This window comes from Kogia breviceps, chromosome 14, assembly GCF_026419965.1.
Source record: "Kogia breviceps isolate mKogBre1 chromosome 14, mKogBre1 haplotype 1, whole genome shotgun sequence".
Lineage (NCBI taxonomy): Eukaryota > Metazoa > Chordata > Mammalia > Artiodactyla > Physeteridae > Kogia > Kogia breviceps.
In genome coordinates, this window is record NC_081323.1 from 7,478,824 (window position 1) to 7,496,737 (window position 17,914).

At 43.0% G+C, this 17,914-nt stretch overlaps 1 protein-coding gene across 2 annotated transcripts in view; it reads right to left on the bottom strand.

The window, feature by feature from the left end:
* Nucleotides 1–3,359: 3,359 nt before the first annotated feature.
* Nucleotides 3,360–17,914, bottom strand: part of DOK5 (docking protein 5) — a 154,132-nt gene continuing 139,577 nt past the window's right edge. The window contains exons 7-8 of one of the 2 annotated variants that reach the window (XM_059038964.2): nt 13,917–14,037; nt 3,360–4,198 (exon numbers count right to left, since the gene is read on the bottom strand). In XM_059038964.2, coding sequence (XP_058894947.1) covers nt 4,134–4,198; nt 13,917–14,037 — 186 coding nt within the window. In that variant the 3' untranslated portion in view covers nt 3,360–4,133. The remainder of the gene's footprint in view (nt 4,199–13,916; nt 14,038–17,914) is intronic. The other variant, XM_067013775.1, reaches the window with a different exon arrangement.

The following is a 17,914-nucleotide window of genomic DNA, read 5'->3' on the forward strand; positions in this document are numbered from 1 at the left end:
GTTATATTCACACCGTATTTTTAGCAACTAACACACAGCCTGGAATACCCAGAGACAAGACAATACTTGGTAAATGAATAAACGAATCACGGAAACCCAAGCAGTCTTACGTGGAAAGCATTTTAATAACTACTGCATCACGCTGTCTTAAATTGGGTAAAAGATCTTTTTAGCACCGGCTACAATAAGCATCCAAAGGGGAAGACAAAACCACACCTTCTGCCAAAAAAGGTCACTTTTCTCAGTATATAATTAAAACAGAAACAACTATGTCTAAGTGAAATTCTGCCATTTAACCTCTGGATTTGTTTATTTGCAATGCTGGCGTAAGTGCTTGAGAATTCAGTCTGGTTTGTGTACAAATCCACCGCAGCTTGAAATGTCCCCCCTTCTCACACTTGGACATTCGCCACTGACGTTAGGGATTAAAAACAGAAAACTCGTGGCTTCCCTGGTGGCGCAGTGGTTGAGAGTCCGCCTGCCGATGCAGGGGACACGGGTTCGTGCCCCGGTCCGGGAGGATCCCACATGCCGCGGAGCGGCTGGGCCCCTGAGCCATGGCCGCTGAGCCTGCGCGTCCGGAGCCTGTGCTCCGCAACGGGAGAGGCCACAACAGTGAGAGGCCCGCGCAACGCAAAAAAAAAGAAAAAGTTACCTGTGTGGTATTCCCTGGTGGTGCAGTGGTTGAGAGTCTGCCTGCCGATGCAGGGAACACGGGTTCGTGCCCTGGTCGTCCGGGAAGATCCCACGTGCCGCGGAGCGGCTGGGCCCGTGAGCCGTGGCCGCTGAGCGTCCGGAGCCTGTGCTCCGCTAACGGGAGAGGCCACAACAGTGAGAGGCCCGCGTACCGCAAAAAAAAAACACAAAAAAAACAGAAAACTCAAAACCACTTCAAATCACTATTTCTCTTATTTAAGGCCAGAAATTAAAGTGTTTAAATTTCTCATGGTTTCTACCAAAAGCCTGAAACTGATAACAGATAGTATTTGGTGTTCTTACAATCTAGAGTAAGGAGGGGTTGGCAATTACGGTGTGGGCGAATCCAGCCTGTCGCTTGTTTTTGTAAATAAAGTTTTATTGGCACATAGCCATGCCTCTCCTTTAAGTATTATTGTCTATGGCTCTTTTTTGCAATACAGTAGCAACAGTGACACCATATGACCCCCAGAGCCTAAAATATTTATATTCTGGCCCTTTAAAGTTTGCTGCCCCCTAAGGCAGCATGTGTAAGGGATTTTACACAGCAGTCTCTGGAATCAGATTGCCTGGGTTCAAATGTGTCTACCATTTAGTAGCTGTTAACATAATCAAACAGGAAGGCCATTAGACTGGGGTGATCCTAATGCCTTGATAGCCTACATGAGCAAAGCAAAACGTAAGCCAGAGTCAGTGCATGAAAATCCAAGAAAATGAAACTTAGGAACAACCAACCACAAACAGCCAACTAGCCTTTCCCAGATAAGGCAACCACTAGAGTCAGGCAAATAATTTCCTTGCTTTGCTTCCAAGTCTTCTCTGTAAAAACCTCCTGTTCATGCAGCACTTCTAACTACTTGTGGTTGGGCGCTGCCTGATCCAAAGAGATGGATACTCAAACTCTTTTAACCTGCCTCAGTTTACCTTTTAACAGAGCTAAGAGATCTTGGGCATATTTTTAGATGATTTAAGCTCCTTAAGGCTCAGTTTCTCATCTGTTAAATGGGAACAGTAGTTATACTTACCTCCTGGAGCTGTGGTGGGGATTCAGTAAGATAACACAAGTAAAGCTCTCAGAATAGCAGAGACAATAAGTAGAAGCTGTTAGGACAATCTAATAGCACTCTAACTCTTTTCTGGCAATATGTCTCTTTTTGAAAAGTCCTAAAGGAGGCTCTGGCTTGTAGTTAACTACATTCAGCAACATCTCTTCACACACTCGTTAGCTGTAGACTTGCTTCAGCAATTCTGACTTCATTATAATTATAATTATTTCTTTAATTCCATTTGCTTTATCTACTTCTTCAACTTAATTCCCCCGTGCTGGCTGCCAAGGCCCTGGGAATCAGGGAGAACCTCTTATGAGGCAGTTTTAGATGAGAAAAATAAATAAATAAGAGCCAGACAGAGTCAGGAAAATGAACAGTGAGCAAATTATCAAACGTGTGTGGCAAACCGAATTTTTAAAAGATGAATACAAATACATCTAGGAGAAGCAGGATGAGCTAAAAGGATGTGAAGAGCAGCTACAGAGAACACAAGTGCCTCCCAGTGAAGCCCTTAGCACTAAATCATTTCTACATCCCTAATCCACTAATTAATTCTTAGCTGAATTTAATCCTCCCTCCCCAATATGTCTCCACCCCTGAGAAAAACACATCCTAACCAGCAGGGTCCTTGGAGATCCCAACCAACTCAGATCCAGGTGGGATTTTAGCAGGGCCTTTGGGGTTCTGCTGGTCAATCTCCATTTTAGGAAACTATGCATTTTTGGAAAAGGAACATCAATGAAAACGAACCTTCTTAATGTCCCTGTTTTGGGGACTTTAGCAAAATTTCTTTTTTTCCTAGTGAAAATAATCGTTTTGGAAGGGCCTAGCCCCGGGCCTGACACTGAGAACGTATGCCATCAATGTTAATTTGCCTCCACTTGTAGAGAGAATTCTATCCCAAGGATAGGAGTTTATTCCTCCATTCATTCAACACATATTTCTCAGGCATGAGCTATGTGTCAGGCACAGTTCTAGGGCCTGGGAAATAGGACTGCCAAACTAAGCAAGGAAAAATATACACCATCCAGTCAAATTTGAATCTGAGATACACAATGGACATTTTTAGGTCCAATGATGTCCCATGCAATACACTTATACTTAAATAATTATTCATTGTGTATCTGAAATTCAAATTTAATTGGATGTCCTATATTTTATCTGGCAATGCTACTGGGAAGAGAGTCGTGACCGAGACAGACACTATCTCTGCTGTCTCATGCAGTTTTATAGCAATTCTAGCCTCAGCAGCTCACAAGACTTGATTCCCATCTGGCAGTTTCCTGGTGGGAAAACCTGGGGAATAGAGTGACCATCTTCTGGGGGTCCATTTAGCAGATGTGACTCTGTATTGAAATTGTGTCTCTATTTCCTCGTCATACTCCTCTGCACTTAAGGTCCTTGGTGACAGAGCCTGTGTCTTTTTATCTCTGTGTCTCCTGACTCTGTCTAGTAGATGCTTAGCACAGACCAGCTGAATGAACAAGTGAACAAACGCATAAATGGTTGGATTCCATCAAACGCGATGCCAAACCACACTCATGGCTCATAAGGCAAATATTCACATACCTTCAGAAACACTGGAGATACAGAGAAAACCATATAGCCAGAATCCCAAGACCATATGGGTGAAGAATGATCTTTTATTTTAAAATGTTTTGGGAAAGTACACCAAACAAAATATAAAGGCTTTTTTAAAAAGGAGGGAGAGGGGAGATGGTGTGAGAGAGAAATTGTAACCCTATAAAGAATATAAAGGGTGCTTGGAAAGGTGATTTATTAACGTAATAGGTAATACTGAGTTAAAGCACTGATTTAACTAATGGGGAATATAATAAAATATGATGGCCAACAGTTAAGCAGAACCATAACATTAATAACTGAGGAATATGGTATAAACAAATAACAAATAATTAAGAGCCATTTTATTGTCAGTACTGTCATACAATTGAAACACTCAGAAGGAAAAACCACAAGAATCGGCAAAAGGACAGATTCAGAGAGGTGCAAGGGACATGGTATCTACAATAGAAAATCATTTTGTGGCATCGACTCCTTTCTGTCCAACTGTAAAAGAGGGAAGAAAACGTCGATATCTATAGAGCAGGTTTCAATTATGCTAAGTTTTTTTTAAGGAAAGAAAAAAGAAAAACCTTTTAAGGAAAAGGTTTCAATTATGCTAAGTTTTTTTTAAGGGGAAAAAAAAAAGAAAGGAAAAAAAGAAAACGACAAATACGGTATTGCAGAGTTTCCCAAGGACCACGCAGTCAGCCGGGACGTGTAGCTTCTTTTCTTCAGCGCTTCCCTCGGGGTCATCCTCTGACCTCCCGGGGGGATCTGTGCCTGACACATCACAAGCATGTCACACAGCAATTGTTGGCAGTTCCGTCAGTGTTCAGATGGGTAGGCAGGAAAAGTCTCTGTTCGATGAAGCTTCAGAGGGCTGGTGACATCTTTTCCAAAAAAGATTTAGAAATCGGCAGTTATATTTCAAGAACGCCCACAACCAGATTAGCTAATCACAAGTTTCTCTATAGCGGAAATAAGTAACATAGGACACAGGACTTTTTTCCCAGAGGCCACTCACACAGATATGCAAATGAAAATCATAAGAGATGGCATGATTAACATATCATTTGCATGTGGCCTTGGCACTGAGCTATGATCAGACCAGTAGCAGTTAAGGACAACCTCCTCCTTAATGTTTCGTCTTTTTCAACTCCTATACCCAGAATATTTAGGGGAAATGATACAGAATCAAAGGACTGTGGCATCTTTTGGTGAGGACGCTCTTTGGAAACCGGACCAGAAGTAAGACAGTGTTATATTTATACCTAGGAAATCTTGCGGTAAAAGAGGACTTCTTAAAATCCATTTAGCCTTCATTATTGCATAATAAAGGTTTAAGTTCCAAACCAAGAAAAATGAAGAAGTCAGGAAGGCAACACACAAGGCAACTGTGAGCCCCCTTTGTGACACAGGATAGGGCTGGCAAACTTTCTCTATAAAAGGCCACATATGAAATATTTTAGATTTTGTAGACTGTATGGTGTCATAGCAACTACTTAACTCTGCTGCCTGTAGCACAAAGGCAACCAGTTAATATGTAAGGAATGGGCGTGAATGTTCCAGGGAAATGTGAAGAGAAACAGACAGCAGGTGGGATTTGGCCAGGAGGCCAGTTTTCCAGTTCTTGCAGACAGAGCACCATCTGCTGGCTAAGGGTTACCACAAGCAAAGGAATTTACACTGCAGACCAGGTGAACAGCTCTCAGAAGTGAGCAAGGCAAAACCTACACAACAGTACAGCATTCCTGGAACCAAATGTGTGGATCGAGCCGGCCTAACACACAGGGAGATGGGACCCCAGCTAAGTGGAGCATGTTCGCCCCACCAACATGCGTTCAAAACACTGGACCTGGGCTTCCCTGGTGGCGCAGTGGTTGAGAGTCTGCCTGCCGATGAAGGGGACATGGGTTCGTGCCCCGGTCCGGGAAGATCCCACGTGCCGCGGAGCAGCTGGGCCCGTGAGCCATGGCTGCTGAGCCTGCACGTCTGGAGCCTGTGCTCCGCAACGGGAGAGGCCATAACAGTGAGAGGCCCACGTACCGCAAAAAAAAAAAAAAAAAAACACTGGACCTAGCAAAAAGGTTCACAGTGGCCTCTGGCCCCCTAAGCCTTAAGCTCTACCTCGTTATCACCAACAGCCCTGGCCTCCATCACGCCCCAGTTGAGTCTCTTTTGACATAAGAAATCGTGGATTCGTATATTTGCAAGCCTCAAATCTGAACCATAAGAAAATTATACATATCTAGTCATACAGTCATTGGTACACAATAGCAGTGATTATTATTAAAGTAATTTAAATATTAAAATATCCCAAATTACTAGAAATCATTTCTTCCAGCCTCCCAGCCATTTTGGACATGAATTCTATTCTCTTTCCGACACACACACACGCACACATAAACACACGCTATAACGTAGAGAAACTGCATTAATGGGTTTGAGTCCTACAAGTAAAAATCCAGGCAAATCTTTATTACAGTTTGATAAAAATCCCCTGCAGGAAGCAGAGAGCATACAAACAATATTGATGCAAAATCCGTATCTTCAGTCAAGTGCAAAGCCCTTCCTGAATCTTCAACGGTGGCTCCTTAGACTCTAAAAGTTTTCGAGAAAAGTGACTGACAGCATCACTTGAGGTCAAGTCGAAATGAATGCACCTGCAGCTTCTATCACGATGGTGAACTGAATCTTCCCGGCTTGGCTGGAATGCTGTTTTTAAGCTTAAAGCCAGGAGATGGATTGAGAGATTCTTTTTACATTTTTGCCGTTCACAAAAAGGTCACAAGCTGGTACTGGCCTGTGGACGCCATCTGGGCCCAGCCCTGTTCTCTGGCCGGCGCAGGGCTTGGAACATTTGGAATTGCTTGTCAATATCTGAATGACTGCAAACTTCCCGTAAAGGGCGGAGGTCCCTGTTTTCTAGGCCCACAGCCTCCCTGCCATTTTTTACCAGGGACCCCACCACTCAGTCCTGGCATGTCCTCCTGGCCCCTACAGACACGTGAGCTTGAGACCCTGGTTTATTTGTCATCTTTTCACATTTGCTCATATCTTAATCTATTACTTCTCTCTTACCAGCTGCATATACAATGTGTGTGACTGTGTTAGAATTAATACTGAAACATCAGTGTTACAGAGAACACATTTGTGGTTGCCAAGGGGGAAAGGGAGTGCGGGAAGGATGGATTGGGAATTTGGAATTAGCAGATGCAAACTATTACATAGAGAATAGATAAACAACAAGGTCCTACTGTAGAGCACACGGAACTATATACAATACCCTCTGATAAACCATAATGAAAAGAATGTCACAAGGAATGTGTGTATATATAATATATATAATATATACTATACATATTATATATAATATATTATATGTATTATATATTATATATAATATATTATATATATTATATATTATATATTATATTATATATATTATATATAATATATTATATATAATGTATATAGTATATACAATATTATAATATAATATATAGTATATAATATATATTATATATTATATACTATATATTATATACATTATATTATATATTATATATATTATATACATTATATATAATATATATTATATATTATATATATTATTATATATATAAACGGAATCACTTTGCTGTATAGCAGAAATTAACGCAACATTGTAAATCAACTATACCTCAATAAAAAATAAATTATAAAAAAGAAAGAAAAACCAATGTTAACTCCTCCAAAGTAGCCACTTGCTCCAAGAATCTATCATCCTTAAAATAAAAATGTAAATCGCATGGCCTGGAACCAACCCGCTGGCGGAGCTATTTCCATCACATGGTACTTGTCTTGGAAACACTCAGGAGGAGCAGAGCTTCCTCCCAAAGGCAAGGACGTATGATAAAAGAAAGAGCGAGCCCTGGACTAAAAGTCAGAAACCTGAAGTTCTAATGTCAGTCCCGCCACCCAGTGGCTATGTGATCTTGAGCAAGTACTCGACCTCCAAGGGTCTCAGTTTCTGCCTTCATTGAAGTGCAGAAGACAGTCCCACTCTTGCCGACTCGAGCTGTTGCCAGGTGAACCAAATAAGCAACATGGAAGATGTCCCGCAGAGTGACACAAACATCTGATGCCACTCTTTGATTTCCTAAAATTATCTAAAGTCACATCTGATCAATGATACGTGCCTGTTTTTTTCTTTCTTTCTTTTTGAAACAAGGGATGCCATCTTCCAAGGCAATTCCAACAGAAAGGTTCTAAAATATTGAGCAACGGAGCTCCTTAAGATTAAGAGCAAAATTCCTAAGATGTTAACTTTAAGGAGGAGGTGAGGGCATTTGAGAAGAACATCGCAAGGAAGCTGGACACACCCGCTGTCTCCTAAAGGCCCTTGTGCTCCAGCCACACCACCTCCTTTCTGCTCTTTGAACACGCCAGCTCGTTTCTACCTCAGGGCCTTTGCACTTGTTGATCTCTCTGTGGACAGTGCTTTTCCCTGCTTCTCAGTATGGCTGTCTCTTCTCAGACTTCAGGTCTTGGGGTAAATGCTGCAGCCCCTCTAAAGAAGTCCCTTTGTCATCATCCTCCCAAAACCAACAACAGCTCTGCTTCACCATTCTCTACTACAAACAGTTTCTTTTCAACCTGACATGGACCAAATTTGAAATTAAATATATGTGTGTAATTACTGTGACTCTCCTTTCGACTATACGCTGTAGAAGGGCAGAAACAAGCCTGTCTCGTAGCCCCAGTGTACCTCCATCACCTAGCGCAGTGCTTGGCATAAAGTAGATGCTCAATTAACATTTGCCAAATTAATGAATGCGTCAGTGAATGAATGGAGAGATGAAAACCTCAACTCCTTACTAGATAGGTGATCCTGGACACATCACTAACCCTTCAGATTCTGTGTCTTAGCTGCACATGGGTGTAAAATACTCTCAGGTGGCTGCTTTGTGGACTAAATGAGACCATGTATGTTAAGTTCCTAGTGCAAAACCTGGAACACAGCAGATCCTCAAGAAATGGTAGCTTTTTTTTTTTTTTTTTTTTTTTTTTTTTTTTTTTTTTTTTGCGGTATGCGGGCCTCTCACTGTTGTGGCCTCTCCCGTTGCGGAGCACAGGCTCCGGACGCGCAGGCCCAGCGGCCATGGCTCACGGGCTTAGCTGCTCCGCGGCATGTGGGATCTTCCCGGACCAGGGCACGAACCCGTGTCTCCTGCATCAGCAGGCGGATTCTCAACCACTGCGCCACCAGGGAAGCCCGAAATGGTAGCTTTTATAAAGATGCTCAATGAGTATGTCCAGTCTCCCTTGTATGGAACAAATCTGGCACTTTACTAGAGGTATGTTAATGTTTGTTTATGTAAAGAAGGAGAGACAAGATTGCATGTTCAAATAAATTTGCAGAGCTCCGATTTAAGCAAGACTAAACAGATTTTTTTACTACAGGACATCTCAGAGTCTGGAAAATACTGATATGCTTTCTGAACCTCCTAAAGGAGAATTTAACATGTAGCATTTTGCTCCAAACTTATTGGAGCATAGTACTTTTCTGGAGGAAGGTGATATCAACCAGGGTTAGGACAATACAGAAGACAACTGGGGAAAGATGACTCTGGTTATTTTATACAATGAATTCTTAAAAAAGAATCCTGTGAATACGGTGCTCAGCACACTGTTGAATGCTTCCGTTTCATGAATTTCTTCCCAGTTTTCATGATAAACCTCACCAGTTGATTCTATATATACCTAAACATAGAAGAGAATTTAGTTTTGAAAACTGGCAGATGGGGTGAGAGAAGCGGTGAAAGGGGACTGAATACGTCTTAGTGTAGGTGGGTATGTCCGAACCAGCACCTTCCTCTCTCCACCAGAAACAGCAATAATAAGGTGGTAATTCCAAAACCAACCAGCAGGTGGCACTCTAGGACTAAATTTGGAGAAGAAAATTTTCTCAGACCAGTTGGATGAATGCCCTCGTAAGGGTCTGATTTCCAAGAATAACCACCAGATCTGTCAGAAAACGTCGGCTTGAAATACATTAGGGTAGGCGAATTGGCCAGAGGAATTACAACTCATGGGTACCGGCAAACCAAGAAGAAATTACGTGCCGTGTAATCTCATCCTATGGCACCCAGGGTCATGACGTTATGAGTTTTTCTCAATTTCATGTTTTTTTCTGGGGGTGAGCAGAAAGGAAGAAGGAGAGCAGGTGGTATAGCTGGAATAGATGAACTTATCCCGTTTATTTGTTGTGTAAATGACCACCCCTGATAATAAGCAAGATACTTTTAGGTAGTCTGTGAACATTTTTTTAAATCTATCAAATTTACTGGTAAGTTGAGCCCCCAGACTGCATACACAGCACGTATTAGCACTGCATCTTAATGAATGTTGGCGACTCAAAAGCAATCCACAAGGTAAAATAAATATGGACAAATCTACACAGAACACGCTGGTGAGGAAATATCTCAGTAAACACTGGTACAAATTAAATATCAAAATAAAATACATTTACATTAATTCCTACACAGGTAACAAAAGTATGTGAAAACAAATAATTGGATGAAATAACGGGTACCAAAAAATGTATATAAATGCAGCCAAAAAAAATGCAGCAATTACAATGCCATTCTCATGCACAGAAATATTCCAAGATAATAGGACATTTCAGTATCAGCATGCAGTCAAAACAGGAATAATATAAGAATTCTACTGGAAATTTGTGTTCAATGAAGGCCATACTATATATTAACAAAGAGCAAACAATAGTTTTAATTATCATCTTCAAAACCTAGAACACAATCACCTTCGAAACCCTATAAAATTATCAATCACAAAGTCTGATAATCCATCATCTCTGAGGGAATTCTGTGGCATTTTTTTTTCTCATCACTGGTATTTATTTCATTAGAAACTAAGCTATCACTATCTTCAAATGACTGTTTTGTAGGTATTACTACTGTGCTCATTTGGAAAATCCATACCAATAAACTTGAGCTTAAGTTTACAGTAATGCAGGCAGAACCTTGTTTTATCGTGCTTCACTCTATTCTGCTTCGCAGATATTGCATATTTTTGATTGAAGATTTGCGGCACTCCTACGTCGAGTAAGTCCGTTGGCACCATTTTTCCTAACCGCATTTGCTCACCTCGTGTCTCCGTGTCACATTTTGGTAATTCTCACGATATTTCAAACTTGCTCGTTATTATTATCACAGGTCATGGTGACCTGTGATCAGTGATTTTGATGTTACTACTACGACCTGCTGAAGGCTCAGATGACGGGTAGCATGTTTTAGCAACAAAGTATTTTTAAATTAAGGTATGTACATCTTTTTTAGACATAATGCTATTGCACATTTAATCGACTACACTATAGCATAAACATAACTTTTGTGTCCAGTGGGAAACCAAAACATTTGTGTGACTTGCCTTATCGCAATATTCGCCTTTTTGAGGTGGTCTGGAATCGAACTCCGAATATCTCCAAGGTCTGCCTGAACCTTTTGAGTATTGAATTATAAAAATAATAGATAACAAACCTAAAGATAAAGATTTATCAAATAAATCCAATTCTGATGAGTCGTTTGGTTGACGGCTTGCTATTTTTGACAAAAACAACAGAAACTTCTCAAGGAACATGATTTTTTTCCTTTGCGGTGAGGTTTTGCGTTGCTCTGCTCCACTTGTAAAGATAACGTTGTCACTACTGTTATTTTGGAATTAGTGGGTCACTCGTCTCTGATGATCATCCCAGACCTGTCGGCTATGTATGGTTTTCCAACCATAATATGGGCTTTTTGCATGCACGTAAACCTGCCGTTTTTGTCCTTGTGGTTTAAAAAAACTCTGTCTGTCTGCTGGAAAACAGAGTTATTTTCTTCGTAGCAAACAGATGTAGACATTGTCAGAGGTAGTTGTATAAACCCAAGGAGCATACAAACCGCATGCTGACAGTATCTAAAACATCTGCTTTAAACTTAAGAAGATTTTTTAAAATATTAAAGGGTCTGATAAGACCCTTAGCCTTAAATCATTTCTGATGAATGCCTACTCGTTTTGGTTAAAGAGAGTTAGATTTAGGTAAAGTAAGGATTGTAAAGCGAGCGTCTTCTTCGTATGACATTTCCTCTGTCCAGATCGTCCTGAGGATTTTTAAGCTCTGGGATATTTGCTAATAAATTCTGAAACTGCAATACATACTAAATATCCATGACATCCTCACTCTCATCTTTCCAAACATTGTATTCTGGGGGAATCCACTGATTCGTTAACTTTGATACAAGTTGACTATTCTCTAATTACCAGGCTGTCTCTCAGGAATTCAAGCAATTTATCCATTTTCTCTTTACGAAGCCTACATCGCTTTGGTTCTCAACTTTCTTTTGCATTCCAGACACACAGAATCTGAAAAGACATACCTTTTTTTGTAAAGATTATTTGGGTTTGTGTAGACAGTCAAGTTACAAAGCAACTCCATAGCTTTTTGTGAGTATATGTTCATAACACATGCTTCTTCTTTTTTTTTTTTTTTGTGGTACGTGGGCCTCTCACTGTTGTGTCCTCTCCTGTTGCAGAGCACAGGTTCCGGACGCGCAGGCTCAGCGGCCATGGCTCACGGGCCCAGCTGCTCCGCGGCATGTGGGATCTTCCCGGACCGGGGCATGAACCCGCGTCCCCCGCATCGGCAGGTGGACTCTCAACCACTGTGCCACCAGGGAAGCCCCACATGCTTCTTTTAAACCTTCAGTAATTACTATTGGTATTTGTATAGTTGAACTTATTGTGTATTAGAAAAAATATAGGTAATTGGTACAGCAGTATAAAGACAGTAAAATATACTTTTAAAAATAAATATATTTAAATAGAAGAGACTGAAGAAAATGGAATAATGGTAAAGCGATATGTAAATGATGAAAACTGTGATGTTATAAGTCAAATGCTGCAAAAATTTCTGAATTTGTTCTGACGTGAAACCAATGGCATTTATAACAACCTGATCTAATCCAACCCTCCCTCTCTGTGTAGATGTGTCTTGGAAGGTAAGCTTATTTATCAATTATCAAGGCAGTCACTTGTCACTCCTACAGGCACTCAGGACGTAATTTTTGAGCATCTACACTATGCCATGCTCCCCACAAGTGAACAGAGCCTACAGTCATAAAGACTAGAATGTAAGGACCTTCAGTGCCCTCTTCACATTAGAAGGTCGTTCAACAAATATTCATGGACTCCATGCAAGGCACTGGGGGATAAAATAATGAGGAAACAACGAAGACACAGGTCTCCTGCCCTCCTTGGTATTACTGCTTCTTGGAAGAGCTAGTCCTGAGTCAACTGGCCACACAACTAAATATGAAATGAAAACTGCGGTGCGGCTATAAAAGAGGGTGGCCTCGTCTGCATCTTAGGGGTACACACGACCGGAGATTCCACACCAGTTACGATAAAGTCTGAGGGACCTGCCTTGGAGTCAGGGAGGGCCCTGGAGGTAACTAAGACCTAGAGATGAGAAAGAGTTACCTCGGACAGGGGAAAGGCCCAGAATTCCAGGGAGAAAGACCAGGAAAAGCTCTCTGGGGGAGGGACGATCAACAGGAAGGGCCAAAGGGAAGGCTGGGTGACTGGGGTACAGACAGCAGGTATTTATGGCCGAGGCCATTGTCTCCTGTCATTCATTCGTTCTTGCATTCACGTATTTGGCAAGTTTCTGCGTACGAACTAGGTGCCGTCTCGTAGATATTCTTCCGTGTTTGGAGATCTTGCCCCTCACCAGTGAAAAGGTCTTCAGCAAGAACCCCCTACAGAGGCCTATTCATTCATTTATAAGTTATACATACACAAGGTATCCTTATATATAAAACATACAAAGGTACATTTGAAAGGATAAGAACATGTTTTAACATTTTTCTCACTGTTCGCCTTGCCCCTCCGTGGGCCGTTCTGTACCCTGCTCCAGAGATCGCTGTTCTGGAAAAGGGGCCTCTTAGGACTGGCTTGGAGTCACAGGAGAACCAGAGCCCAGGACTCGCCGTCCCCCAGGCCATTCCCTTCCCAGGAGAGCGTGGGTCCCAAGCTGGAGAGTCACGAGCATCATCTGGGCGCTTGTTAACACATTCGGGGCCGGGCCCCACCCTCCGAGGTCCTCGCGGGGCCTGAACGTCCGTCCGCACCGCCAGCAGCCCAGCAGCACGTTCCCAAGGAATCAGTCCGCTAGACTGTTTCCCCAAGCGTGGGCCAGACCTCGTGCCCAGACCCCGTGTAGGTGGTTAAAAGTGCACGCCGCTAAGCCGCTCCCTACACCTTAAAATCTAGCATCTCTGGGGTTGAGGGCCCAAGAATCTGCATTTTAAACAATTCTCTCCCCCCCACCCCCGGACACTGGGATACAGTATAAGCGACGGGGAGTGAGGCCTCAACGGGGGCCAGGCTCTGGGAGGAAGGGGGCTCACCAGCCTGGCGTGCGGCAGCGGGGAGGAGCTGGGCCCTCTCCCCCCACCTCCCCGCTCCAGCCCCGCCCCAGCCGTCCGCCCCAGCCCCGCCCCAGCCGTCCGCCCCAGCCCCGCCCCAGCCCCGCCCCCGCCCCGCCCGCAGTCCGCCCGCGCTCACCTTGCAGGCGGTAGAGCTGCCCCGTGCTGTGCTGCCGCGTGATGTGCTGCCAGTAGGCGCTTCGAGGCAAGGGCACCATGGTGCTCAGCGAGGCGGCCCGCTCGCTCATCCTCATCTGGAGCTGGGTCAAGGAAGAGAGCATGTGTCAGCAACCCCGGGGCCGCGAGAGGCCTGACCCAGGGGGCTCCACGCAGAGGGCTGCAGGAGCCCGAGCCGGCCCGTCCGCCCGTCTTTGCGCACGGCCCCACGGTGGTGGGGGCACGGGGATACATGTGTATGTATACGTAGAGCTGATTCGCTCTGTTACACATCAGAAACGAACACACCCTTGTAGAGCAACTATACTCCAATAAAGATGTTACAAAAATAAAAAATGGGACTGCATCATTCTACTCTGCATTCACGTGCTGAACAGATGCAGGGCCTCGGCGAAGCGCTGCTTACGTGCGTGTGTGCAACCTGCCAGGACAGCCCCCCACGGCGGGGAGCTCGGCCCTGCACGTTTATTCATGCTCCCAGCAGCGTTCCTCAAGATTCCGCCAGGGAAGAAGGACAGGGCTTCGTGAATGTCAAACAAATGCCTCCTTGTACTTCAACACTCAAACCTCCCCCCTAAACAACAGGGATGCACGGAGGTCTCTTCCTAAACCAGCCTGAGCAAGTTCGGACGCTGCCCAGGGGCCTGAGATAATCAATCAACGGATGTAACTGATTGGGTTTCAAGGACACACAAAGCATTGTGCTGCGGAGGGCGGCAGGGAGCCGACCACGGAGTAGGAGACCCGTGCTCCCGTTCAGGACGTGCTCCAGATGAGCTGTGTGACACGGGACACATCCCTCCCCGCGGCTGAGCCTCAAAATCTCCTCGCTCATGGAACATCCCTTCCTAAGGAGACGGACAATAAAACTTAAACAAATAACAAAGAAAAAGACTGCCATAAAAAGGAATGAGGTCCTGACACACGCTACAACACGGATGCAGCTGAAAACTTGATGCTGAGTGAAAGACGCCCGTCACAAAAGACCACATAGTGTGTGATTCTATTTCTACGCAGTGTCCAGAGCCGGCAAGTGCAGAGAAAGCAGATCGGTGGTTGCCTAAGTCTGGGTGGATGATGCCGAAAGGAGACGGGTTTCTTTTTGGGGCGATGAAAATATTCTGGAGTTGACTGCAGTGATGCTTTCACAATTCCGTGAATATATTAACACCATTGAGCTGTGCGGTCTAAAAGGGTGTATTGTACGGTATGTGAATCATACTTCAATAAAGCTGTCCTCAAAAAACGTAAAATAAAATCACATCGTAGTATGTGCTATATGGACTATTTTCTTAAAAAGCATGGTGTAAGGAGGTAGTGGGTGGCTGCTTCCTGTCAAGCAGTCGCAGGGGAAGTACCATTTAAATCTGCGTGACAAGTGGGTAAAGCACGGTTCCCATCATTATCGTCGTCAACAACACAGACAGATCCTTTTAAAAACCTCCCAATACTCACAGTGAGGGAACTGCTCATTGTCAAGGCCCTTTTCTCATAATAATGGGCAAATCATATCAACCCTCTTGGGAGAGAAAACATGCTAATGACCGCTATACATGGCGTGTCCGCGAGAAAAGCAACCATCCTCTCCGCTGCCGAGCACGGTTTTGGTTTCTTCGTCCTTCATTCGGTTTGGCTGACACTTACCGTTGCTTGTGCACTTCTTTTATGAGTCTGAGATCAGGTATGCAGGGCAGTGGCGAGTCTCTGCCGCAATACTACACCACACCGTCCTTCTCTGGAATCCATCCGTCTTTACAACAAAGCGTTGTGTTTTGCAAAACTGAACAGCACGACGGGATGTAATGTTTGCTGCTGCGATCAGTCCTTCACGAGTATATATGCTCATATGCTACGTACGTGACATAGTTCTGGGTCCACTCAGAAACCAGCACAAATCATCACAACGGCAAACCGATGACGACTTCACGACCTAATTCCCTCCTCAGCAGACTCTTAAACTTCCACCGGGCTGCCCCTTAAAGTAACTCAAGTGGGGTGTCTGCCGATAGCCCCTCTGCACACGCAAACTCAACCTGGCCCCTGAAGTCGCCGAACAAGGACACGGTTTTGACAGCAAGGCTGCGCTGTGAGTCAGTTACATTGACGCCGAACGTCTGCTCAACATGAGAGACTTGCAAAGCTCACCTGACGCTGGTCGTAACCCTCAGTTCAGGGAAGTATATATAAACCAACTTATTTTCTCTGGGTATTTTAAGCACAACATGCACACAAAGTTGAATCAGAAGGAACAATTCAGTCCGAGAGAGAAAAAGTAAAACTAGGTTCTAAAAGAAACCCGCACTTCAGTGTCTTTCTCTCATTCCACCCAAACTCAGCTGTGCCAGTGACACCACCCTTCAACTCACCGGCATTCTCCACTCGGCTTCCTGAACTATGCCTTCATGTTCTGCCTACCTATTTCTCCCGTGAAAATCACATTTGGAAATAGACTCTACCTATGCTTTCTGGACCCTGGCTCAGCAGTTCTCCAAGCTCTCCAACTTTAGCAAGCAAGAATCATCTGGAGGGCTCATGAAAATGCAGATTCCTGGCCCGCATCCCCACTGTGGATGGGGGATTTGCATTTCTCCCAAGTTTCCAGATGATTCAGATTGTATTGGTCCAGGGACCACACTCTGAGAACCACTGTCCTGTGCTATTTATCACCTTTGGACCAATAACTCTGGCAAAAAGTTTTCCACTGTGGTAAGAGCCCAACCTCCGGAGTCAGGAAACCAGGGTTAAAGTCTGGAATCTGCCACTAATAACTGTATGGCTCTAGGCTAGTTATTTAACCTCCTTTAGTCATTAATATCACGTCAGTAAAAAAAAAAAAAAGGAAAAAAAGTTTCTCCTTTGCAGCTAATTCCAAGAACACATATGACTCATCATGGGGTTCCATCAATGTTAGCAATATTTCTAATTAGCCCTATGTCAATCAAAATACTATCTTTACCAAGAGTTCTGAACAAGGTCCTAATAGGAACATTCACATTTTCTTTTTAAACCTAAATATTTGATACTGGACTGTGTTTCTGGCTTGAGGGGAGAAGTTTTTAAAAGTTTTCAGGCAACAACAAAAAAGCCACACATCAAATCAAATAAATAAATATGCTTAGAGAATATATTTAATCACCTCATCCAGTTGGGATAGAATGAATTTAATGAACAAGCATGAATGACGCTCTTACTGTAAACATGGAACGAGTGTAGGAACAGGAGAAAATCCAGGAAGCTCTATGGTCTCCCCTCCCCCTCCCCGAGAAGTGTATATTCTCCAAGGCAGCTTTATCTTTGGATTTGGTAGTATTTTGCTGACACCTAAGAGGAGGGGAGGGGAGAGTCCACATTTTTATGATATGTATTACCCATTTTTAAAAGTTGTAATAAATTGTATTCTTTCTTAATATATTGATATATTTTTATTACATCAGGAAATACAGAAAAGAATACAGATAGATTTGAAATAATCACTTAGAAATTTGTCTTAGAAAAAAAATCACTTAGAAAAAAACAAAAACAAAGAACAAAAACAAAGAGGACTTTTAACATGTTAATGTTCTCTTCCGGCCTTTTTAAAAAATGCGCATACATGATATATATTTAACACAAACTTCAGGATAATGTATATACTGTTATACCATCCTCTTTTTTATTTAATAAATTATAAATGTATCCTAATGTTCCTAAATACTGCCATCTTCTATGCTGTCATTTTTAAGTCTGCATCATAGCCCATCCTTTTGTCGTACTATACTTTATTTGTTCATTTCCCTAACCATTTTTAACTCACCAGCTAAGATAACAGAATTAAACTGTGACCCAGTCTCCTTTATAACATTTTTTCCCTGCTAACCACAACTTTTATCCTGAGACCCACTTTATCGACAACTATTCTAATAACCAATTTTTAAAGGAATTTTAATTTACATGTCAAATTGGATTTTAGACTGACTCAAA